Source organism: Epinephelus lanceolatus, chromosome 15, assembly GCF_041903045.1.
Source record: "Epinephelus lanceolatus isolate andai-2023 chromosome 15, ASM4190304v1, whole genome shotgun sequence".
NCBI lineage: Eukaryota > Metazoa > Chordata > Actinopteri > Perciformes > Serranidae > Epinephelus > Epinephelus lanceolatus.
In genome coordinates, this window is record NC_135748.1 from 39009290 (window position 1) to 39036327 (window position 27038).

Below are 27038 nucleotides of genomic sequence, written 5' to 3' on the forward strand. Positions count from 1 at the left end.
TTTATTTGGATATTTAGCTGATAATACTTATGTGCTTTTACTTAGATACCATTTTGAATTTAGGACTCTTACTTATAATGGAGTGTTTTTAGAACATGGTATTTCTACTTTTATTTAAGTCACCGAAAGGATCTCAGTAACGTTACTTCTTGCACTGCTGGTAGCAGTAACAGTAGTGGGTGTGATAGTTGTAGTAACAGTAGCAGTAGTGGTAGTAAATGTAGTAGTAGTACAGCAGGTACATATAAAGTGTATTTATTTCGCTGTGAGGAGCTGGCAGCGGATGTAAAGCGGTCTCTGTGCTGTGAGTGTCGCAGGTCTGATCCCTGTGTGGCCCCTCCTCTCTCCTTCTCCCCCTCCTCCCTCCCCCCTCCTCCTCCTCCTCCTCCGGTCGGACGGCCACATTCCCCGCTACCTTTCACCCCGGAGAAACCCCGATCTGACGGCGAAGCAACGCGGACAAACCCCGGGACAACATGGTAAGGACCTTAAAAACACACTCCCCGCGGGTCTCGTGTGGTTTAGAGCCGCCCGTCGGTGTCCACTGCGGTTGCGGCAGGTCTCCGGTGGACCGTTATGCGGTTCCGCGGCTATAGCGTGATGTTAGCTAGCATGGCTGCCGCTCCCGTTAGTTAGCTGCTCTGCCCGCTATTCCGACGGTTATTCGGTCTTTACGTCACACAGAAACGTCTCTTAATAACGGGCTTTAATCTGGTGACGTTAACGGAGAGTTTTCTGGTTTTATTCGTGTAACGGTCAGTATTCCGGGCCGGGCCGGGCCGGGCCTGCCCCCAGGCCGTGTGGCCCGGGGCGGCCATCTTATTCCCGCTGTGGTCCCGCTGGGCTGACCGGCCCGCACCCAGCTGGTACAGACTCACCAACCCGGGCTGAACCGGACTGGCTGGACCCCACGAAGCAGACTAAACCGGTTCAGCTGAAGGACCGGGTTCAGGAAGCTGGGTTTAGTCCCGGTTAGTTAGCGCAGTCAGTTAGACAGACGGACACACAGCCAGCCAGCAATGACTCTGCAGTCTGTCTGTCTGTCTGTCTGAAGGCCTGCAGGCTGACCACCAGTTACACTGACTGACCAGTAACACTAACCAGTAGCAGCAGCTAACCAGTGTCAGTTACCAGTTCAACTAGCAGAGAACAACCAGTGTGTAGTTTAGTTACTGGAAACAGAGTTGATTCATGTTTATTATTAATAATTGATTAACATATTGAAACATGGCAGCCTTTATATTAACCAACATAATGTGTTATTATTTTCATTATTGATCAATTGGCTGGTTGATCAGTTTGATGTGTGAAAGTGGTGAAGATTATATTGAATTTATTATGAATTAAACCAGGAAGAGCTGCTCCTCATGAATCAATGATCTGATTAAATCCAAACCAATTTTCTGTGATAGATTAATCATTAAATTGATTTATAACATGTTTTCTGCAGCTCTGTAACAAGTCTTGAAATCTCTTATATTCAGTGTTATAAATCTCAGGCCTTAAAGTCAGTAAAGAGTTCAAATTTAAATTTGTGCGGTTTTAATTTCCACAAACATATTATGTAATTTCTGTCTTCAATTTATGTAATTATGTATTTATTATTATATTATATGTATTTATCTTATTTACTCATTTATTTTTAAATGAGTCAAACTTTTCTGAGTGAAAGTCCACATTTAAATCGTTAAACGTTCCTCTGAACATATTTTTACTCTCTACCTTCACTTACCTGTTGACAACATGAAGATAAACCAAACTCACTCTAATAAGCATGTTCATACAGACAACTTAAAAGCTCTGCTGCTCATGAACAAATACATTTACTACTTACCTTTAATTTCTCAGGTGATTCAACAAAATAAAGATTAATCTTAAATTTAGTTAAAGATTATTCTGAAACGTGTCTGAGACCTGCCTGTGATAGTTTCAGCTCTAATAATAAAATTTGTTTTATATGTTTAATAAAATCAGTGCCTTTTATAAGTTAATTATTTAATATGACAGTAAAGGAAATATTTTCACTGTTGGTTTAATTAAAAGTCACTTGAATGCATCACTTAATAAATTCTACTGTTTAATAGCCTAAAGGATCGATCAATAATGAAATCAGTGGGTATTGATTATTAAAGTGTTTCCTGTATGAGAGTACTCACTGAATCTCATAATGATTATTGATTGAAAGGTTGTTTCAATTATCAGATGAGTGTGACCTCATCAGTGATGTCACTCACAGAGGCTCCTTTCTGCTGATTGATTTAATTAGTAAGTTAATCAGTGGTTTAGTTTGTAAAACAGTGAAAAGCAGTAACAGTGAGCACATTAGTGGGTCAGTGGAGCTGTCAGCACCCTCTGCAGGACGCCTCTCCTTTGATATGTACTGATATCAATCAGCTGATTGATTCTATGAGTATAAAACAAAGATATAAGTACTTAAATGTAAAGACTTACATGATTATCTGACACTGATAACAATGATCAGAGTGGTGCAGACTGATCAGCTGATCAGATGTTATCATGAGTCAGCTGATCTAAAGCTGCAGCCTAAAGGGACATTCTGTAAAACTCACACATCACTGTGTCACATGTGTTTGTGAGGTCAAACACCTCAAAGTGAGTTTATGATCACTTCACTACGGCTGCTCCTGAATCAGACTAATGTCAGTCGGATCAGATTTGGCTGCTCAACATGAATATTTGAATATTTGTTTCTTTTTTCCCCATAGAGTGTTTGAAGTCAGTTCAGCGGGACGTTTAGGGCTACAGTGACGTTCATGTGATAAAATAAACCAGCCAAATTAGCCCTATGAGGTAATTCAGGCTAACTAGGCTCACAACAGATTGAATTTTTTTGCTGACACTAGATAAACAAAACCCAGAGACTGTATCGTATTAAGTTGCTGTGAGCTGCAGATTTACTGCGTCCAAGCAGAAAGCAGATATTATGTTTTCTCAAAGCCTGACTGGCCAAAGCCCTCAGACTCACCCTGGGTCTGGGTCAGCAGCTGCCTAAACCAGAGAGCAGCCTGAAAGCAAGGAGTGCTCACTCTGTAGCTAAATCTGGAGACTAGAACGTCCCCCGAGATCCACTGCACACTGACTGACCACAAACAGCCCCACAGTTTACACCGATTTTTATTCCAGCACTGGAAATGTATCTGCAACAGTGAAATCCATTGAAAAGTCATTTGATTTAAAGCTGGCATAGAAATACTAAATATATTTAAAAGTACCAAAAGTAAAAGTACTCATTATGCAGCATAATATATGATATTACTGATGCATTCATGTGTTCATCACTTAAATATTGCAGCATTTTAATGACTTAATATACCGCTGGGTAGTTTTATTCACAATAATACATCATTATATATTATTAATTATATTTTTTATGAATAACCTGAATCTTTAAAGTAACTAAAGTACTCAAGTAAAGTACAAGTACTTTGAATAAGCACCTAAGTACTGTAGTAAACGTACTTCGTAGGTTTCTGATGTCTCATTTGAACCAATCCCATGTGTCGTCCGCAGGCGTCAGGTGTGACAGTGAACGATGAGGTCATCAGAGTGTTCAACGACATGAAGGTGAGGAAGAGTTCGACCCAGGACGAGGTGAAGAAGAGGAAGAAGGCGGTGCTGTTCTGTCTGAGCGACGACAGAAGCAAGATCATCGTCGAGGAGGGGAAGCAGATCCTGGTGGGCGACATCGGCGAGACAGTTGACGACCCCTACGCCTGCTTTGTGAAGCTCCTCCCCCTCAACGACTGCAGATACGGGCTGTATGACGCCACCTACGAGACCAAGGAGTCCAAGAAGGAGGACCTGGTCTTCATCTTCTGGTACAGCATGCCACATCCTCTGCGTTTAACCTCTGTTCACTAATCGAATCAAATCAAATTTATTACATTTACAAACCAAGCAGAGAATATTAAGATCTGAAAATAAGATATAAAAGGTAAAACAAAAACTTAAAGGACAATCAAAGGCTCTAGAAAACACATGGGTCTTCAGCTTAGATTTTAACGTGTCTACAGAGGGGGAGCACTTAATTGAAAAAGGAAAACTGATTCAAAGCTCTGGGGCAGCCACTGCGAAAGCATGATGGCCCTTCCCCCTTAGTCTCGATCGCAGGACTCCCAGGAGCAACTGATCTGAGAGATCTTGGGTTGGAAAGGGGGCAGACGAGCTCAGAGATGTCAGAATCAGAAATTAGAAATACTTCATTGAAATGAAATGAAACGTGCATCAGAATAAAAATAAAATGTGCATTATGCTACTGTGTCTAACGCTAGTATTTGAGATATGAAAACTAAAATATTAAAATAAAATATATATCGTCACTGTGCTGAGACTTAAGTGTGAAAATGTAACTACAATACACTCTTACACATATACATAAGTTGAATAAAACAACAATAGAATCAGAGTAACATAAGAAATATGAACAGTTGTGTTCATTGTATGTTGAATTAATATATACATTCAAGAGGTGGGAGATATTGTACTTGGGTACCAAGCTATGTAAGGCTTCATTGATCTGGATCAATATTTGAAGTTAACCCTCTCACCCAGTGGTGGAATTTCAGGAATTTCACTTATGCTGCTGTTGTATATAAGCTAGCTGATGACTCTGTCAATATAAGAGTTGAGAAATTGCACACTGATATATTTTGGTTTCATATTTAACAGTGAAACTGCTGATTATCTGATGTGTATAGACTAATACCCGCAACACGCCCATTGTCAGACTTCATACATGTTATTCCTATGATCTGACACAGTCCAAAAATATTAGCAAACATGAACAACTCCCTCCCAATACTACAATAGAATAAAGCCCATATGGGTATTAAAAACAAAATCAGGCTCCCATTCATCGTCTGTGGAGCAGCTCCAGACTTTATACCCTATGACATCACAAGTTTGAGACTTCCATGTCTGGTTTCTGGCTTCAAGAGGGAGTAGCTCATGTTCGCAAATATTGATACAGCTTTCCAAGGCCATGGAAATACCATAGTTGAATTCTTAATTTAGGTTGTTATCCCCTTTAAGTAACAGTAGTGTTACAACAAAGTAAAAACACTCCCTTACAAATAAAAGTCCTGCATTCACAATCTTACCAAAGTAAAAGTGCTCAAATTGGCAGTAAATCTATTTGTCCCCATTTATTTATTTTTTTTTGGAACATTGATACTAATTTATTGAAAGTATACATGTGTACGTGTAAGCAGCACTTTGAAGGTGTCAGTGTGAAGCTCTACTCTGGGTAGTCTCAACTATTACAATACTACTGTATGTAAATATTATCAGATGTTTTCAGTACAAAATACTGATCTAAAGCAACTAAATATAGCTGTGAAGTTAATGTAATCAGGGTTTTCCCTGCCTATCTAAGACAAAAGCGGGCCGCCTGGATGATTTTGGCCGCCGCCTTGGTTAAAGCGAGTGTGTGTGTGTGTGTGTGTGTGTGTGTGTGTGTGTGCATGGGGGGTGTTCAGATGTAGCATCTTTTGCGCGCATAAACCCATTACTTTCAATGTAGACGCGTGTCATGCGCGCTCACAACCCAAAGCAACACTGTAGCAGCGCGCATTCGGTGCAGCGCGCTTGTTTTTTCATCCAGCTCCACGGACCTGCTTCTCCCTCCAGTATTGTGTCAGATCCCGGTTCCCCCTCGGGCTTTGTCTCTCCTACTGTTTCCCACAGAGCTCTGCCCTGTTTGAAAGGCGAAGGAAGCCCGTATGTGGAAAGACGTCGCCTCCGAGATGTAGAATGTGTATTATAGAGGAGAAACACACATTTCAGGACAGACGTCCTGTGATTTTCAGCAGCCTCCTTTCATATTTAATAGAGGGGGGACAGTACCTGACAGTAATATTCTCAGCTGTCAGGATGTGCCTGCTGTAAAGGGTAAATATAATCATAGAAGGCTGAAAATCACAGGACATGTCTGTTCTGATTATACAAGCCAGCAGTGTAAAGCTCAAGCGTGTGGGGGCCTCCTTTCATATTTAATAGAGGGGGGACCGTATCTAAAAGTACAGCTGTCAAGATGCCCCCCGCCACAGGCCTTTGCCTCCTTGGTCTTGAAAAAACTCAGGGAAAATGTAAAGCAGAGGAAACATGGCGTGCAGTCTGTAAGGAGAGCTGTGTCTGCTACTACGGTCTGAATAGCCATGCTCATATCCAGCCTGTTGTGTTATTAGGTCATGCAGTAATAGCCCACCTGTAATGACAACAGTTGTATTAAATATGAATTTCACCAAAGCCACAGACAGTGGCACAGTTTAGGCTCTTACACTATCATCATCTTAAAGGTCCAGTGTGTAAGATTCAGGGGGATATATTGGCAGAAATGGAATATGACATAATAAGCATGTTTTCGCTGGTGTATAATCACCTGAAAATAAGAATCTTTGGTTTATTCATTACCGTAGAATGAGCATTTTATATCTACGTAGGGAGCAGGTCCTTTTCGACTGAGAATGCCATGTTGCACCACAATGTTTCTGCAGTAGCCCAGACGAGACAAAACCCTGGCTCTAGATATGCACAGTAGTTAGCAGCCTCTCTGTGACAAGAGCAGACTTTGTAGAGGGTCACGTTCCCACCCATACACCCATTTGACTGATCACAAGCAGCACCACTGACCATGAGCACAATGACAGGCACACACAGCTGTCAATCATGACATCACACCTTGGACTTGCACTTGTATTGCACATGTCTAGTCTTCTGACCATTCAGAATGCTTTAACAGTATTTTTCACAGTCACCCATCAACACACACATTCCCACAGTGTTGGCCGAGGCTGCTGCACAAAGTGCCACACACACTTGTGGTTCAGAACGCGTCAACATGTAGACCTGAGTCGCTGGGGATCAAACTGCTGACGACCTGCTCAACCTCCTGAACCACCTAACTAACCTGTCTCACCACAGTCTCAGCCCAGCTGTCGTTCCCTGTTATTGGATGAATAATCCAACACTGTGAATTCTGCTTCACAGTGATCCATCAATTAACTAACTAAAACCAAACGTATCACAATAAACACCTGAACAAACATCAGTGGTAAGAACTACTTGAAATGACAGAAACCATCTTTGGGAAAAGATTTTTGGGTTTATGACTACTGGGGGAGATGGAAGTGTTTTGACTACACTCTGAGGGATCTGTCATGTCGTCCATCTTTACATAAAGTCTATGATGCAGACACATGTGAAGCAGTCACTTCCTGTTGTATGTTTCAGGGCTCCAGAGGGCGCTTCGCTGAAGAGTAAGATGATTTACGCCAGCTCTAAAGATGCCATCAAAAAGAAGTTTACAGGTGAGTCATCATGTGACCTGCTGGGGTCAGAGGTCATCATGCCACTAATGATTTTAGATTACAGATCATTCAATATCGGGGCTGTAAGGGTTCATGTATGCATACTAAACCGTCACGGTGGAGCGTGAAGATGTGCCTGCAGTTTTGTGCTCCACTACGACAGCAACAGAAAGGGTTGTGTCGATGACGAGGACCATCTCTGTCCGTCTCTGTCCAGGCATCGTTCGAACATCTATCAAAATTCAGTTGGCATTGATTTTGAGAGAGAGGCTGAATAAGTAACAGATCAGTGCCTCCAGGATTTTCTGTTTTTTTATTGTTGCAGCCTGCGGTGCAAGTGCCGATGTTTTAGGCAGTTTTTTGCGATGACATTTCAGGGGAAAGTGAAGAGTGCAAAAATAGTTGTGATTCAGTCTCGTGTTTGAAGACTAATATTATGAGATCAGGTGTTTCCCACAGAATGAGATGTGATTGAAGCGGAGGGTGCAACAACTGATCAGCTGTTGCTGCCATTAGATGCAGCGCTGAAGGACTGTCTTTGTGTGCCACCCTCCTCCTGCTCTCTCTGCCCGAATACCTGTGCGTCAATTTGTGTCATTCTGTGTCCTATTTCTAAACGCGGAAAGCTTTGTGGATCCGTAAACGCAGCGCAGGCTGAGCTGTCCATGACTTCTTAATCCTCAGCAGCAGTTTTGTGACTGGCGGGGTGTACAACTGATCTATTGATCAGTAGATCAGATCGATGGATGAGAGGAGCAGCTGCTGCGAGTCAATGCAAACTTTTAGACCAGCAGAATCAACTGTTCAGTGTAACTTTCAATGCACCTCATGTTCTGCTGCTCTGTCTCTGCCCTGAGTGCACTCTGCACTTTGACAGTGTGGTGCTATAAATAACAGTTTATATATTCCAGCAGTGCACCCAATGAACCGTCCAGCTCTATAAATAGAAAATCTATTCATGGCGGCAGATGTCTGACACACCTGGAACATCTGTCAGGTTCTGTGTCCAGCTCATTCTGTGTGTGTGTGTGTGTCTGGCCTCATCAACCCCTCATTGACCTCAGGTTTCTTCTCCTCAGGTATCAAACACGAGTGGCAGGTGAACGGGCTGGACGACATCGAGGACCGCACCACGCTGGCCGAGAAGCTGGGCGGGAACGTGGTGGTGTCTCTGGAGGGCAAGCCGCTGTGATGTAACGGCAGCGAGCCGAGCGGAGCCAAGCCAACCGCCGTGCCATCCGGACCGAAGCACCTGACCCCACCTGAACACCGCCGCTTCACTCAGCAGCTTGCTCTGTCTGTCTCATGTCCTGAAGGAGTTAGCGTCTTTAGGCCTCTTTGTTTTCTTTTTGTTCTTTTTGCTTTTTTCCAACATGAAGGAGATCTCATTAACATAATGATATGCAAACCCCTCCCAGTTTGTTGCCACATGACTTCTGTTCACCTGGCAGAAAAAAAAAACGGAAATGACACACTACCAAACCCCAGGATGGTTGTCTCTCGCTCACAGCCAGAGTTTTGCCAAAAAGTCGATGTGAAGGAAGCAGCCACACGTGTCAGAGGCGAGCTGCGCGCCGCGAAGCTCCGCCTCCTGCAGCACACGGGTCATGATGCTTTTTACATATGACTTTATTTATTATTGTAAAGTGTTGTTTCTTCTCCAGTATGTTCCCACCAGGCACACTCATGGTTAGACTATGCATTCAGAAGAGAAGAAGAAGAAGAAGGTTATGACGCAGCACTTTGTGTTGACACACTACAGCTTCATTTGTTTACCTCAGTCTCATTCTAGCTGTTTGGTCGTCGCCTTACTTTCAGTTTGAATGTAACCGTCACACCACTTAGTTAGAGTACACTTTTATTTTGTAAAGAAACACTACAGGAAGCAGATTTGACCCCAGCAGTGAGAGACGACCCCACAACAACAACTACAAGAACACGACGACATCTGGAGCCTTAAAGTGGAACGTTGTTTCTGAGATCACAGGAAGCCACTTTGCAATAAAAGCCTGTGGCAGTTCTGACGCCTCCCGCCTCCTCTCTGCTTCCACCAATCACAGAACGTTTCCACCCGCAGGTCCTTCCTCGGGAACAGGTGTCAGTCAGGTTCTATGTTCTGTCTGCATTGATGAGTCAGGTTCAGATGACCAGCGAGTGAAAATGCTCACTAGAACACAACAATTATCTGATGTAACTAGAACAGGTGAAAACCTTCAGCAGAACCTTGATAGGTCTACTGTGGCTTAGTGGAACAATAATACCGGTATGAACCAAAGTAATCACAATAGAACTGTATTAGAACCAATAAAAACCCAGTAGAACCTAATTAGAACCAGTGAATCCATTAGAGTTGGTACAGGCTCCAGTAGAACCCATTATACCCAGTATGACTTCACCTGAAATCCATTAGAACCATTACAAACAGCATCCCTTTAAAACCTGAATGAACCCTCTAGTACCAGTATGAACTCAGTAGAAGCCTATAAGAACCAGCACAACTCCTGTAGAACCCAGTTAGATCCATTTTGATTTGGTAGATCAAGTATTTTTGTGGAACCAAATTTGAACCTGTATATCTTCAGTGTATTTATTAGAACCAACACAACTCCAGTGGATAGGCAGTAGAACCATTTCAACACAAGTAGAACTTGGGTAGAACTAGTATTTTTATGAAACTCACATAACATGAGTAGAAACCATTAAAACCAGTGGAATAGCATTAGAACCATTTTGTCATGAGTAGAACTCAGTTAAAACAAGTATTTTTGTGGAACCCCATCAGTACTCACGTAACATGGGTAGAACTCAGAACCAGCAAGACTCAAGTGTAATGGAATTAGAACCATTTTGACATCAGTAGAACTTTGTCAGAACTAATATTTTTGTGGAACTCCATTAGAACCCACATAAATTTAATGTACTCATTAGAGCCAGCAGGATTCAGTGGAATGGCATTAGAACCATTTCACATCAGGCGACCTTTGTCAACAAAAATAATATTTATGAAACCCCATTAAAGTCCACATAACTCCTGTAGAACTCATTAGACTCAGAGTTGAGTGGAATGGAATTAGAACGACTCTGACATCCGTAGAACTTAGTCAAAATGCAGTGGGATGGCATTTGAACCATTTTGACATCAGTAGAACTTTGTCAAAATATGTTGTAATTTTGTGGAACCCCATTAGAACCCACATAAATTGGGTAGAGCCCATTAGAACCAGCAAGACTCCCATGGAATGGTGTTCGCATCACTTTAACATCTGTAGAACTTTGTTAGAACTAGTAATTTTGTGGAACCCCATTAGAACCCATGTAACTAGTGTACACATTAGAACTAGCAAGACTCCAGTGAAGTGGCATTAGAACCATTTAGAGATCAGTAGACCTTAATGAACAAAATTTGTGGAACCCCATTGGAACCCACATAACAAGTAGAACTCATTAGACCTAGGAAGACTAGTGGAATGGCATTAGCAATCATTTTAACATTAACATTAGTAGAACTAGCATTTTTGTGGAACCCCATTAGAACCCTTGTAACATGAGTAGAACCAGCAGGACTTAAGTGGAATGGCATTAGAACCATTTTGACTTCAGTAGAGCTTTGTCAACAAATACTATATTTGTGGAACCCCATCAGAACCCACGTACCTTGAACAGAACACATTAAAATCAGTAAAACTGCAGTGGAATGGCATTAGAACCATTTGACATCAGAAGAACTTTGTTAGAACTAGCATTTTTGTGAAACCCCATTAGAACCCATGTGACCTTAGTGTACTATTAGTACCGGCAAGACTCCCATGGAATGGCAGTAGAACCATTCTGACATTAGTAGAACTTTGTCAACAAATACTGCATTTGTGAAACCCCATTATAACCAGTATGGCCTTATTAGAATGTATATAACCTGAGTAGAACCCATTAAAGATTAACCCATCAGTATGAATTGTTACAGAGTATCTTTACTCACACCTCTGACAGCAGCTGAGGCTCATGGGTATTGTTGTATTTAAAGTCAGAAACAAAGCGTACAATCACATCATCCAGGTGAGGTTCTGTGTGCTGTCACACACAGGAGAATGTTTAAAGCAACAAAATGTGGACAGAGGTCTGTTTGTCAGAACATTGTGATGTTAATCCATCAGCTGATGTTCTGTCTATAAATACATCAGAACAAATCAAACTGTTCTTTGTATAAACAGAACTGAGCTTTAAACTCTGAACAGAAGACATGAAGTCTCCAAACATCCTGAACGAGACTTTGAGGTAACTGTTTGTAAAATGAAGCAACAGACGTGAATGTTTGAAACATCAGGAAGCTTCATTGAGCACAACATGAAACATGGTACACTGTATATCATGTTTATATGAGCATGATATGTAATGAAGGGGATACAATAGTTAAAGGTTTAATCTTACAAGTGAACAAAAGACTGTCAGCAGCATTGGTGGTTTCCATGGAAACAGGTTTTAAGCTCTCAGGTGGGTCAGGTTCAGGTTATTCACCTTCAGACCCAACATGAGCTCAGGTTTGTTCAGCAGTCTTTCTACACAGATGACTAAACCAGGAGTTTGAATCCTGACTTCCTGTCAGAGTCCTGACTTCCTGTCTGAGTCCTGACTTCCTGTCTGATTCCTGCCTGGTGTAAATTCCTGACCTTAAAAGGTCCTGGAGTGTGCAGCGTCCTCAGTGAGTCTCAGAGTGATGCAGCAGGGAGCAGCAGCAGCTTTGTGAAGTTCAGACCTGCAGCAGAATAAAGAGAAACAGACTCAGTGCCTGAGATCAGCTGCAGAATCTGATCCTGCTGCTGCTGCTATTAATGGACCCACATGTTTGTGAGTCCACGTCACCACGTCCACACAAGGACACACTGACAGACACTGATAGACACTACACACCAGCTGCACAGATACTACACAACAATTGCTACACTGATACTACACAACAATTACTACACAACCATTGCACAACAATAACTACACAACCACTGCACAACAATAACTACACGACTACTACACAAATACTGCACAACTACCATTACACAATTATTACAGACCAGCTGCACAACTATTACACAAGAATAACTACACACCTACCACACAAGAATAACTACGCAACTGCTACACAACAATTACTACAAAACCACTACACAACAATAACTACACAACCACTGCACAACTACCACACAACAATAACTACACAACTGCTACACCACAATAACAACACAACCGCTACACATAAATTACTACACAACCCCCGCACAACTGCTACACAACAATAACTACAAAACCACTACACAACAATAACAACACAACCACCACACAACTGCTACACAACAATTACTACACAACCACCGCACAACTACTACACAACAATAACTACACAACTGCTACACAACAATTACTACACTACCACTGTACAATTACTACACAACAATAACTACACAACAATTACTACACAACCACTGCACAGCCACTACACAGTTACTACACAACAATAACTACACAAATACTACACAACAATTTCTACACAACCACTGCACAACAATTACACTCCTACTACACAACAATTACTACATAACTACTACACAACAATTACCACACAGCTACTACACAGCTACTACACAACAATAACTACACAAATATGACACAACAATTTCAACACAACCACTGCACAACAACTACATGCAACAATTACTATACACCTACTATTACTATACACCTACTACACACCTACACCTACTACACAACAATTACTACACAACTACTACACAACAATTACCACACAGCTACTACACAACAATTACTACACAGCTTCTACACAACAATTACCACACAGCTAGTACACAACAATTACTACACAGCTACTACACAACAATAACTACACAAATATGACACAACAATTTTAACACAACCACTGCACAACAACTACACACCTACTACACAACAATTACTACACTACTACTACAACAACATAATAATTACTACACAACCACTACACAACAATAAGTACCCAACTACTACAGACCAGCTGCACAACTAAAGAGTTACACATCAGCAACACAGTCTTTGATAAAATATCATTTTGTGATCTTTCATAACAAAACGTCGTCATTATGTTTCATCATGTTTCATTATGTTTCATCATGTTTTATTATGTTTCATTGTGTTTCATTATGTTTCATCATGTTTCATCATGTTTCATTATGTTTCATTATGTTTCATCATGTTTCATTATGTTTCATTGTGTTTCATTATGTTTCATTGTGTTTCAGTATGTTTCATTGTGTTTCATTATGTTTCATTGTGTTTCATTATGTTTCATTGTGTTTCATTGTTTCATTATGTTTCATTATGTTTCATTATGTTTCATTGTGTTTCATTATGTTTCATTATGTTTCATTGTGTTTCAGTATGTTTCATTATGTTTCATTGTGTTTCATTGTGTTTCATTATGTTTCATTGTTTCATTATGTTTCATTGTGTTTCATTATGTTTCATTATGTTTCATTGTGTTTCAGTATGTTTCATTGTGTTTCATTGTGTTTCATTATGTTTCATTGTGTTTCATTATGTTTCATTGCGTTTCACTATGTTTCATTGTTTCATTGTGTTTCAGTATGTTTCACTGTGTTTCATTGTGTTTCATTATGTTTCATTGTGTTTCATTGTGTTTCCTTGTGTTTCAGTATGTTTCATTGTGTTTCATTATGTTTCATTATGTTTCATTGTGTTTCATTATGTTTCATATACTTTTTTATTAACTTTTCCTTTTTCAATCGAAGTGAACAAAGCAGAACATATCTCAGCATATTTAATGAGTCATGAGGAGACAAAGAGAGAAACATCGGATGCTTCATGAGACTGCAGAGACTCAGAGTCCCTGAGGTGAGTCAGCTGATCACAGAGTTATGTCTCCTCCTGTTGGTCACTGATAGAACTACATGTGGGTTGGATTTTGGCTGCTATGAATCTTGACCTTTTTTAATAACCAGTCAGACCCTTGAGGCACCTCACAGCTAAGCAGCACTGCAGCTGAGCATTGATCTTGGTAAACCAAGGAGCTCCGATCTGTGTGGTATGACTGGATCATTTTAGGGAATAACCTTTTAACACCCACACAGTGTTTAAGTCATGAAACAGGATTGTGTGATCCACAGTGTCAAAGGCAGCTGTCAGGTCTAAAAGCATGGGAACAGCAGGAGATCATTAAAAACTCTTCAAAGAGCTATTTCAGTGTCATGGTGTGGTTTAAAACTACACTGACACGTTTCATAAAAACCATGGTGCCATCTCAAAATGTTTTAACTGAATAAAGACTCACTTCAGACAGAAAAGGTGGATGAGACACAGGCCTGAGGGTGGAGAAACTGTAGGGTATATTTTTCTTTTTTATAAGAGGCTGCATTACAGCATGTTTAAATGCAACAATTTTGTTTTTGCTCCCATTTTTTCACAGGTTTAAGTTAAAGATCTGACACTTTTATGCACTCAATGAATATATTTCTCTCAAATTTAACACACAAATGTAACATCTGTCTTTGAGGGTGGAGCAGTGGAGGAAAACATCCTTCTTTACTGGGGGACAACTCATCCACTGAGCTGGACTCTGCAACATCTCAGACTGGAGAAATGGAAATTCAGATTCACCATACAAAGCTCCTCTGATAAATCTGATAAAGAATTTGGTAACCATTTATAGATTAAATTACAGCGACGCTTTATCCCACCACCTTCCTGAGTGCAACTCACATTTATTCATTATAGTGTATCTTTTTCTGTCTTTATAGCTTGTCTTTACTTTGTGCAATTGTCTGTATGTTGATATGTCTGCATATGTGTTCATTTTTCTGCATTGTTTCATTTTTATGTACTCGTGCAGCTGTTTTATATGTTCCAAAAAAAGTAAATGAAAATATATTAAAAAAATAAATAAATCTAAAAATAGAGTGAAATAAATTGAAATAAAATAAAGTACATAAAAACAAAGTAAAATAAAAAAGAATACAATAAAAACAAAGTAAAGTAAAATAAAATAGAATAAAGTAAAACAAAGTCAAATAATATAGAATAAAGTAAAGCAAAATAAAATAAAACAGAATAAAGTAAAATACAATAAAATAAAATAAAGCAAATAAAGTAAAATAATATAGAATCAAGTAAAGCAAAATAAAATAAAGCAAATGAAGTAAAATAAAAGAATAAAGAAACATTAAAATAAAATAAATCAATATCCAGTCCTCCTTCATGTTGTGATTTTGATTCATGACATCAGCCTGGCCGTCGTGACGTCACGCCACTTCCTGTCTCCACCCGTTTGCAGCCATGATGGTGGGTTTATCTCTCTTCTCTCCTCTCCCTCCTCATTCTCTCATTTATCAGCCCGTTAACGAGTCCCGGTGAGCCACCGGTGCTCCGGTGAGCTGCCGGTGCTCCGGTGGTTGTGTCGGTGTTGTTGTTGTTGTGTCACGGTCGGTGTAAACTAACGGCTGTGTGCTCTGTGTCTCTGCAGCAGGAAGGGCTGGACGACGGACCCGACTTCCTCTCCGAGGAGGACCGGGGAGTGAGTACCTGTCTGTATACCTGTCTGTCCGTCTGTCTGTCTGTTTATGTCCCTGTCCACCTGTCTGTGTGTCCTGGCTCAGCTCTGTGTTCAGCTAAAGTAGCTACTTAGCCTTAGCTCCGGTGTACTAGCCAGGTTAGCGTAGGTTAGCCGTGGTGGCTAACGTTAGCTCGATGCTAACGGGCTCCGGGCTGTGTTGTCAGTTGTAGTTAAGCTGGATGCTAATGGACTCGGGGCTGTGTGTCAGCTGGAGTCAAACTGGTTCAACCAGCTGAGAGTCCAAACAGCTGTAGGCCCTTAGCTTCAGCAGCTAATGAGCTAACAGGTGTAGCACAGGCTAACAGATAACAGGCGGTTTCAGACCATTAACGTAATGTACATGTTGTTAATGATCTGTTCTGCTGCTGCTGTGCTGGTTAACCATCAGACTGTCACATGACACACACACACACACACACACACACGCTAATTGGATAATCCGCTCCAGATCAGTTAAAGTCAGATGTGTTGAGTTCAGAGGGAAACAGAACAGAGTGAGGCATCTCTTCTGTGTGAAACCCGTCTGTCACTGGTTTGACTGGTCAGCTGTGTCCCAGTTTGATGTGTGGAGTCTGCTCTGTGGACAGATTAGTGTCATTATTGATCATGTGAGGACAGTTTGGTCAGAATGCAGTGAGAATGTCCTTCAGTTTAGAACACTGAAATATGAAGTTTTCTATCACATGAAGAAGAAAATGAATGACAGCTGTTCATCAACCTGATCTACTTTTGTGATTAGAGCAGTGTAACACTATAAACCTTCTACTAACTACTAACCTTCTGCTGAAATGTCCCCATTGAATCATGTCACCAAATATTCAGTCATTACACATTAAACACTATCTGTCTATCTATCTATCTAACTATCTATCTATCTATCTATCTATCAACAGACAGCAGTAGTTAGCAGGGAGGAAAATCATAATCAGCTTTATTTAAAGGTCACGTGTGTTAGATGAAGGGGGATTTAGTGGCATCTAGCAGTGATGATTCTAGATTTTAACCAGCTGAAACTTCTCCTGGTTAGAATTCCTTCAGTATTCATTGTTCAGTGGGTTTTTACCAGGAGTCAAATTATCCACAGAGGTCTCCACATCTCCAAAACAAACAGGTTATTAAAACACTGAATAAAGCAGTTTCATGCTAAATAAAATCAGTGTTTTTTTCGATGCTGCTTGTCGCATAGGGGCTTCTAACTGTGGAGGCTGATGCAAAAACGTGAATGTCCCTTTCTAGAGCCAGTATTTGATTTGTCTTTTCTGAGCTTCTGTAAAATCATGAAAGTCCAACATGGCGATTTCCGTAGACAAGGACCCGCTCCCTATGTAGATAACAGCTCATTCTGAGGTAACGAAAACACAATGATTCTCTTGTTCAGGTAATAAAACACTAAAGGAAACATACTTATTATATTCCATTTCTGCCGGAATATCCTCCTAAATCCTACACACTGGAGCTTTAGATATGTGAACGCAGACAAGCAAACGCCTCAATGTACTCTTAAAGTAACACATAAAGCTAAAACCAAGGTCAAAGAGCCAGTGCTGTCATGACAATAGAATTTCTAGCTTTGATACAAGACCTTGGAAAATATAAATAGAGAATAATTGACATTGAGGGCGTAGAATTGAAAATGCTTATGTTAAAATAGATATAACAAGGCTATAACATGGTGACTTTACTTGGTTAGTAGCAGAGAACAGCTGAATGACTCCAAGAAACAATAAGGAAGAGCGAGGACAGTAGCTGGTACTGGTGTATCGATACGGTGGAAAATGACAATTGAAACGGTTTCAAATCTGTATTTTTGACAACAGCACAACAAGCTGAGAAAGGGAAACAAACACTTATCTACTATGTACAGAAATAAATATGTGTAAAACGTGTCTATGTATGTATAACACTACAAAATGAGATTAGAAAACAGTGAGACAGTATAGTAGAAAGGGTGCTGGAATAAATATGGATTGATGAGACCAGAACAAGTTGTGATACGTTCCTCTTTGGTGTGTTTAAAATGTAGTTTTATGTGTTAACTTTAACTGTTTATTAAAACATTTAAATGATCAATTCACCCACAAAAAGCATCTATTTATTATTAATGTATGGATTATGATGAAGTTCAGGACAGAAACATTTATAATGACTGTGTTAGACAAAGGTGCTGTGTCTGCTGATCAGTGGATGTGGTGCATTATGGGATATGTGGTCTCTGTCTTGCAGCCGCGGGCAGTGAACGTGGATCTGCAGACGGACGCCACGCTGCAGGTCGACATCTCTGACGCTCTGAGTGAGAGAGACAAGGTCAAGTTCACCGTCCACACCAAGGTGAGACAGCGTGTGTGTTCCTGTCTTTGCGAGGACATTTCTGCACCATGAGGACTGTGATGTGTTTAACTTCTCATAAAAGCTTCATTTGAACTTTAGAATATATTTTTGCACTTTCAGTGTTCATGAAAGTCATTGTTGTTTCAACACATGAAAAACGGTGAACTCGTCCTTTAAGGTTCAGCTCAGGTAATGCTTTAAGTCAGTGAGGGTCCTCACAAGTGTAGAAGGACAAACAATAAATTTCTTCTTTAGTTCTTTCTTCTTTAGCTCGACGGTCATGACGTAATGATTGAGACAGCAGATCGATACTCATATTGGTTTTTGAATGTTTGATGATGGACTTCCTGTTTCCACAGAGCACGCTCCCTAACTTTAAGCAGAATGAGTTCTCAGTGGTACGACAGCACGAAGAGTTCATCTGGCTGCACGACTCGTTTGTCGAGAATGAAGAGTATGCAGGATACATCGTAAGAGCCACACACACACACACACTCATGCAACAATTATGTAACCATCTGATTGTTGTTTATTGTTGATCTTGTTTTTGTTGTTGTTTAGATCCCCCCAGCCCCTCCCAGACCAGACTTTGATGCGTCCAGAGAGAAGCTGCAGAAGCTGGGGGAGGGAGAAGGATCCATGACCAAGGAGGAGTTCACTAAGATGAAGCAGGAGCTGGAAGCGTGAGTCACTAACCAACTCACTAATTAACTCACTCACTCACTAACACTGACTGTTCACCACACTGACCGCTGTGTGTTTTCAGAGAGTACCTGGCCATCTTTAAGAAGACCGTCGCCATGCATGAGGTCTTCCTGTGTCGTGTGGCGGCTCATCCGGTCCTCAGGAAAGACCTCAACTTCCATGTCTTCCTGGAATACAACCAGGACGTGAGTCACTGCTGACACTTCACACACCTTCAGGCCACATCCACACTTGATCTCCTTCATGTTGCCGCACTCAGCTCACAGCCTGTAATATTATATTCAAACTAAAACAAGGTCAGCAGGTCCCCAGGGCTGCCCCCAGCTAAGAATTTTCCTAGTCGACTAGTAGTCATCATTTAGTTCCATTAGTGGACTAGTCTCCTGCATGTTTCTGATATGAATGTAATGATTAAATGATATATTTTGGTGGTTTGAGTTGAAGGTGTGAGAAAGAATAGTATCAGTAACATTATTAACACTGTGCTACATTACAGAGAAATACAAAACCATACTAATGAACCTTCATTAATATAGGCCTATATTTTATCTACAAGTGCACGTCACACACTGAGCGAGCCGCCTGTTAATGACGCTGTGGGCTAATGGGCATGTAGCTACTTCCATGTTTCAGATGATACGTCATGTTTGTAGTCGACCAATGAAGATGAGTTTACATATCACCTTGGGTTCGTCCTTCACCTTCTCAAAATGATCCCACACTTTGGATTTTCTGCCCGACATGTTATTAACTAGCCTGTGGAATAACCGCAGGTACCAGCCCTGGAGATTAACCTGACTCCTGTCTGACTGCTTTCAAATTAAATTCCCACATGGTACAGTCATATAGGTTTGGATTTATTTTGACAAGGCTCAGCTCCTAATAGAATTTCATATTTGTTTTTTGTTTTTTTCTGCGACTTTGCGACCAATGAAATCTTGCTGACTAATGACCTTTCTGGTCGACTAACGTTTGGTCGACTATCAGGGGGCAGTCCTATGTAAAACGAGTAGTGTGGACACTAGGTGTAAAGGTAGTAATTGTTATGTGTTTTAAAACATATTAGTGTGGATGTAGCCTCAGTCATCTGATAGAACACGTCACACCCCTGCAGTCTGAGCAGGTAAACTGTAATAAAAAATGATTCATCTTTAAAATATGAAGATCTGACTCTGCTCTGTAAAGCTGAGAGGTCTCACTCTGCTCCTGTTTTCTGAGTCTAAGTGTAAAATTCACACGGTTATGTTTGTGAATCTGGAGACACAAACCGCTGTTCAGACTCTCTCTCACTTTTATCACCTGAATAGAACTCATCTTATCTTTCATAAACTATAATTAAAAGCAGTTGAGTTGGATGTTTTTGTAGTTCAACACATTGTGTGCACACTTTTTTTTATTTGCTCTCCTGTGTGAGTGCACTTAATATATGTGCATATTATATGTACATGTAAACATGTGGAACAGTAGTTTTATGGTGGCAGACAAAGTGAAGACAGTTTGGAGAGCTTATTTAGAAATAAAAACGAGATGACAAATATAATCAGCCATATGACAGGAAGTTAAAGCAGCACATGATGTCATATCCTCTTACATTTCAAACCAAAGAGGATCTAAGATGGAGCCTTGTGGTCCTCCACAGGAGAGATGATCCATTTTAACAGAAGCTGAAGATAGAAATGCTCCTGCTCCATGTTGTTGTTGTTGTTGTTGTTGTTGTTGTTGTTGTGTGACCTTTGACCTCTTCTCTCTGACAGCTGAGTGTGCGAGGGAAGAACAAGAAGGAGAAGCTGGAGGACTTCTTTAAGAATGTGGTGAAGTCTGCTGACGGCGTCCTGGTGGCCGGAGTCAAGGTGACAGACAGTATTCAGAGCTCCTACAGAGTTTCATGGTTTCATGTCTGTCAGATATTAATTGTTTGTTTTTCAGGACGTGGACGACTTCTTCGAACACGAGAAGACGTTTCTGTTAGAATATCACAACAGAGTGAAAGATGCTTCGGCCAAATCTGACAGAATGATCCGCTCGCACAAAAGTAAGAAACAAGTTTATTTTGTAACTGAAAGCAGGAGTCTCTAATGGAAGACTCTATCCAGGTGCATTATGGGAAATATAGGAGCCAGTGTTTTTGGACTAACAGTCAGATGTTTGTGTTCAGACGCTGCAGACGACATCAACAGAATCGCCTCGTCTCTCTACACATTAGGAACGCAGGACTCCACAGACCTCTGCAAGTACGAACAAACAAACTTATTCAGCACAGCAGTTTGTTTTTGTCTATTTCTCACACTCAACATGCTGACATCACTTCTTCCTGTTTACCTGTTTCAGGTTTTTCCTGAAAGTGTCAGAGCTCTTCGAGAAAACGAGGGTACGTTTGTTGTCAGGTCACATGAACAGGACTGTCCACAAACTTTTGGCCATATTGTGTATAAAGAAAGCCCATGATGGATTGTTTTGACCATGATCAGACGTGTGAAGGTTTCTTTTGTTGTGTTTCAGAAAATTGAAGCTCGAGTTGCGGCAGATGAAGACCTGAAGCTGGCTGACCTGTTAAAATATTACCTGAGAGAGTCCCAGGCTGCAAAGGTCTGACTGTTACATCTTATTATCATGGGTTTGGTTGTGTGTGTGTGTGAGTGTTTGTATCTGTATTTCAGCAGTTAATCTCTCAAACTACTGGACCAGTCAGCCTCATATTTTGTTAGTACATGAATGACTATATGCTCAAGGACCTCTCAAGGTTGCAGTGATTAATTATAGTTTAGAAAAGTAACTCCTCTTAACCAGCCAGTAAGGGCTGTGAGTTTTCAGGAAATCATCTCAACTAAAAAGAACAATTCTTACAGTCTGTTACTGGCCACATTTTGGCCTTCGTCATGGCTCAAAAACTGACATCCGTAGAAAAGCTTGTCTCATTTTGATCCAGAGCATCTGCAGATTAATTCCATACCTGATATGTTATGATCCGCTGAAGTTAGAGCAATACCAGATCAATAAATCCCCATCTTTTGTTATCTTCTCTGCCATCTTGACTGAAAGGGAGCCGGGAGAGAGAATTCCACTGGGTGCAGCTGCAACCTCGTTTTATTCAGTAGACAAAGGTGATCTGTTAAAAGTCCAGTTATGAACGACATGATCAAAGATTTCTGGCTGTGTTCCAGTTACTAAAAATGCCAGAAATGTGGCCTGGTGCCACTTTACAGTCCACAGATTACCCCTTTTAGAATACCAAAAAAAGAAAAGTAAATATAAATTAAGAGCAATTTAAAAGTAGTTTAAAGTGTTTAAGAAGTAATTTAAAAATCAGGGCGAGCACAGTAAAAAACAAGACAAAGCGTAAATGTTAACAGATTTATTACAGTAAAACCAGGATAATTTTTTAAAAAAACCAAACAGATGATGCCTAAAACGTCCATTAAATCCTGAGGTCCTCTGCCAGTCCTTTGCTGTTCCTCTTTCCAGTCGAGCCACTCGCCCACATGAAACGCCAGTGGCTGTAGCGTCCTGAATAGCCTACTCTTCCCTTGTCCGTGGCAGCTCCCGGCCTTCCTCATCCCTCCCTTGCTCTGAACAAATGAGAACCAGTACCGCAGAGGCATACCAGCCCCAATTTACACCCCCTGCCTGGCCCCAAAGCCGGCCCCTCCAGTACCCGCCGCAAACACGGTTAAAAAATACTCACGGTTTTCCTTGGCGGTTCCTGCTCCGTTGTTTGGGCTGTGGGTTCCGCTGCATAGCAGTGTCGAGGGCTTGCTCTCATGGTCGCTGTGTTGTCTTGCTCTCCCGTGTGTCCGCTTTTCTCCTGTATACTTCCTGTGCGCCACACCTGTTGCTCATGATCCTCATAATTATATTGTGTCTATATCTCACATCCAGTGCCTGTCAGCAGGATAAATCAATCTGTTCTGTGCAGCGCGCCACAGCTCCATCAAAAATAGACAAAGCATTTATTTGATAGTTTTCTGTGTGTTCATTGTGATAAAGGAACATGAATGTGAGTAAACGTTGTGGTGGTGTGACTGTCTGCAGGACTTGCTGTACCGGAGGAGCCGCGCTCTGGTCGACTACGAGAACGCCAACAAGGCTCTGGATAAAGCTCGAGCCAAAAACAGAGACGTCCTGCAGGCTGAGACCAGCCAGCAGCTCTGCTGCCACAAGTTTGAAAAGATCTCTGAGTCCGCCAAGCAAGGTCAGCCGAGTCCTTATTTACCTGTGAGACTAGTTTCATGTCTCCAGATACAACAAAACACACCTCAGGGAGGTGACACAGTCTGAGTGCTGCAGTGTCTAACAGTGGATTCTGTTCTGAACACAGAGCTCATAGACTTCAAGACGAGACGAGTGGCAGCTTTCAGGAAGAACCTGGTGGAGCTGGCAGAGCTGGAGCTTAAACACGCCAAGGTAACAGATCACTGCATCACCCGGTGAAGTTAGTAACAGATATTACAGTCTGAACAGTGGTGATGGCCAAATGAACCCTCGAGAATCATTTCTTTGTTTCCTGACCCCACTGGATGGTGCTGTTTTTAAAAGAAAAGGCTTCAGCAATGACAGCTCAGTGTGCTGTTAACCCTTTGTTGAACAGAGAGTGCCATCCAGGTGGCCCAGAACATAAAGATGGTTCATGAGGCTTCATTTCATTATTTCTGTTGTGTCAGATACACTGTATGTCATTACTTACCTTCTCAATTTAATGTTCAGACATTCAAACTGAGAGGTTATCATTTTGAAACTCACTGGATCAGAAAAGTTTAAGTTAAGTAAATTAATGATGTTAATGTCCAGAGTGTCACCTGTGTCTCTGACCCCGCTCCTCTCACCTGCAGGGGAACCTCCAGCTGCTGCAGAGCTGTCTGGGCGTCCTGAAAGGAAATACTTAACTGTGCAACCCCGCCCACATCCAACTGGACACGCCTGCTGTGGGCGGAGCCCCGATGGACGAACGACACTGAGAACTCTGGACCAGAGAGAGAGAGAGAGAGAGTGAGAGAGAGAGAGTGACAGGAAGTCTGTCGTCTTCATCACTAACCAGACACCGTCCTCTTCATCTTCTTCATCCTCCTCCTGTCCTTACCCACTCCCTCTCCCTCTCTCTCTCCAGCAGCACTTGTACTGGTTCTAACGGTTCTACTGGTCCAGTATCAGACCTGAAGCACCTGCACTGGTTCTACTGGTCCAGCAGAACCAGTGTGGTCAGCCTCTGTCTCTCCTGAGTGACACTCGTACAAAACTTTATTATCACCGAACAGAGGAAAGAAAATGTCCTGTGTTCCTTTTCCAGATTAAACAAACGGTTTCTCTCCAACGAACACAAACAGATAAAAATCAATCAATAGATTTACAGCTAGCCAAAAGCTAACACATGACTCACACTGACTGTTGGTCTCAGATGAGACCTGAACCCCTGACCCCCCTCAGTCTGATCCACAGACCTCTGAAGCACAACAGGAACATATGAAGGTCACTCAGAGGAGACGGTGCTGATCCCAGTCAGGAACTGGTTCCAGTTTGTCTCTGCTGGTCTCCACCCTGCAACAGCCTCCATCTCACAAACTGTTTGTCTTTTGTTGAGTCACAGAAGTCTTTTTTTTTTTTCTAAAAAGAGAAGTGTGAACATATGGACCTGTTTCATATAAATCTACAGAAACTCACTGGATTCACTTAAGAAACAAATCTGTGCTCTCATCTCATAATTCTGACTTAATATCTTATGATTATGAGTTAATATCTCAAAATTATGATTTAATGTCTCATAATTGTGATTTCATATCTCATAATCATGAGTTAATCTCATAGTTATGAGTTAATATCTCATGTGTTAATATCTCATAACTATGATAGTTAATATCATAGCTATGAGTTAATATCTCATAATTGCAAGTTAATGTCTCATAATTATGAGTTAATATCTCATAATTACAAGTTAATATCTCATAATTACGAGTTAATATCTCATAGTTATGAGTTCGTCTCGTCGAGATGACGTGTTAATATCTCATAGCTATGAGTTAATATCTCATAGTCAGGAGTTAATATCTCATAGCTATGAATTAACATCCCATTGTTATGAGTTAATATCTCAAAAATTATGAGTTAATATCTCGGAATTATGAGTTAATATCTCAAAAATTATGAGTTAATATCTCGGAATTATGAGTTAATATCTCAGAATTATGAGTTAATATATCATAGTTATGAGTTGATATCTCAGAAGTATGCGTTAGTATCTCATAGTTATCAGTTAATATCTCAAAATCACAACGTAATATCTCATAACTGATTTATCTAATAGTTAAGAGCTAATTTCTCATAATTATGACTTAGTATCTCATATGGGTCTCTTATGAGTTACTATCTCATAATTTCAACTCATTTATCCCTTAATATCTCATAATTTTGATGATGACTGATTTTTTTTTCTAGTGATTAAGAGTTTTGGCGTCTCGCCTGTTTCTTTGGTGAATCCAGCGATCTTCAGTAGAAGTTGATATTTTGTGTTGATGTGTAGAAAATGAGTGAAAGATGAAGAAAATGATCTCGTCTTTTCCTTAAGTAGCTGTTACATTATTCTCACAGGAGTTAAAGATAAACTCTGCAGGATTTTTTCTAAAAACACTAAATTCATACAGCAGTAATCCCTCTCTGTCATCACTTATGACCCGCCCTCAGTGTGGTGTTGTGTTTATCTGCAGAGACTCCGCCCTCTGAACAGAGTTTATTGTCAGGTCAGGACTTTATAAAGAGGCGGAGACCAGAAGCACGTATCCAGGAGGAAGCTCCAACAATCAGACACTGTGCAGAAAAACACATGTACAATGTAGTGAATGAGAGTGAATCTGGTGTCGGCTGTCACTTCCCCTGCTGCTCCTGTCACAGGCAGTAGAGACAGTTCTGTGTAGTTTACCTTTTAATTTGATCATCTTTCACTCATTAGACGAAAAAAAGACTTTCATGACTCATAAAGACAAAAACATGGAGGTGTTTCACAGTGCAGATGGTTCAGTCTGTCTCATCAGCGTGTCACTCTGTCTTCATCTTCTTTTGTCGTCTTATTTTGGCGGTGTGTGTGTGTACGTCCGGGGGTGCTTTTAATGTGTCGGTGAACTTCCTGTGCTGCTGCTGTGTGACGGCGTTTTGAGTCCAGCTCTCGGTTCCCGTTCTTATTAAAGTGTAATGTCACTAAATAAAAAAAAAGCCTTGTATATGTTTGTATTAGTTAACTAATGAACGCTAATCATCATCAACATCATCATCATCATCATCACTAACAGTAGCTTTGTTTATTTTTCTCTGAATCAGCTGTTTGTTGCCGTGGAGCTTCAGTCTGTTTGCCTTAACGTCGACCAGTCGCTCCGTTTGATTTGTTGTTTCTTTTTTAAAGTGCACTGTATACGAATGTTTTTTCACTCTTATGTGACCAAAGCTTCCATTTCTGATTCAAGACGAAGACGTGATGAAAAAAAAGAGAAATAAAAAGAAGAGAAGAATAAAAACAGATGATTTATGAAACTCACAACATTTTAGTTGTTTCAAGTTCAGCAGGTCTGTAATCCACCCTGGTCATACTGAGACTGAATAAAACTTTACGGACACTTTTCTTACAACCCTCTGTGTCACCGGTTTACTGGGAGAGGAGGAGGAGGAGACGCTGTCTGATTGGACGGGAGGGTCGGAGGGGCAGGTGAAGGTTTAACTCACAGGTGTAACATAGAGTCAGTCAGACATTAAAAGGATTGTTATAAACAGATCAGATCATCTTTAATCTGCAGAAGAAGAAACTGATGCCCCATAATACTTTGGGTCATGTAAGCAGAAGTGTAGTGTTACCATGGAGTCATTAAGCTGTGACCTGCGGCCTGTTTTCTTTATCCTACATCAGATTTCATGTCACAGTGAGCTGAATGATGTGTGAGCAGCTCCTGTTTGCAGTGAACCCATGGATGTACAGACAACTATCACTGGATTACTGTGATACTGAAGGAAACTTAAAACACGGTGATTCTAATGCACGTTCTACAGCCTCTTTTTGTCTATGGTTTCTTGGTTTTTTAAACGCCTCTGCACCGGCG

The 27038-nt window shown here is 40.9% G+C and overlaps 2 protein-coding genes across 2 annotated transcripts; both read left to right on the top strand.

The window, feature by feature from the left end:
* Positions 1-341: 341 nt before the first annotated feature.
* On the top strand, positions 342-9352 carry cfl2 (cofilin 2 (muscle)). Its single transcript, XM_033643371.2, has 4 exons — positions 342-479; positions 3532-3839; positions 7252-7328; positions 8408-9352. Exons 1-4 carry the CDS (start codon positions 477-479, stop codon positions 8518-8520), a joined length of 501 nt encoding a protein of 166 aa, XP_033499262.1. The 5' UTR covers positions 342-476; the 3' UTR covers positions 8521-9352.
* Positions 9353-15606: 6254 nt separating this feature from the next.
* On the top strand, positions 15607-26573 carry snx6 (sorting nexin 6). The gene is made up of 14 exons (XM_033643172.2): positions 15607-15665; positions 15847-15897; positions 18160-18264; positions 18624-18734; positions 18826-18947; positions 19031-19154; positions 20724-20819; positions 20896-21001; positions 21125-21200; positions 21298-21337; positions 21469-21555; positions 22999-23158; positions 23285-23370; positions 23796-26573. The coding sequence occupies exons 1-14, from the start codon at positions 15660-15662 to the stop codon at positions 23847-23849; spliced, it is 1224 nt and encodes a 407-aa protein (XP_033499063.1). The 5' UTR covers positions 15607-15659; the 3' UTR covers positions 23850-26573.
* The last annotated feature ends 465 nt before the right edge of the window (positions 26574-27038 follow it).

Excerpts from the sequence above, each read along its gene's own strand:
- cfl2 (XM_033643371.2), top strand. Across the intron at positions 3,840-7,251 it reads GACCTGGTCTTCATCTTCTG|GGCTCCAGAGGGCGCTTCGC; the intron begins GTACAGCATGCC and ends TGTATGTTTCAG. Across the intron at positions 7,329-8,407 it reads CATCAAAAAGAAGTTTACAG|GTATCAAACACGAGTGGCAG; the intron begins GTGAGTCATCAT and ends TCTTCTCCTCAG.
- snx6 (XM_033643172.2), top strand. Across the intron at positions 18,948-19,030 it reads ATGAAGCAGGAGCTGGAAGC|AGAGTACCTGGCCATCTTTA; the intron begins GTGAGTCACTAA and ends GTGTGTTTTCAG. Across the intron at positions 20,820-20,895 it reads TCCTGGTGGCCGGAGTCAAG|GACGTGGACGACTTCTTCGA; the intron begins GTGACAGACAGT and ends TTTGTTTTTCAG.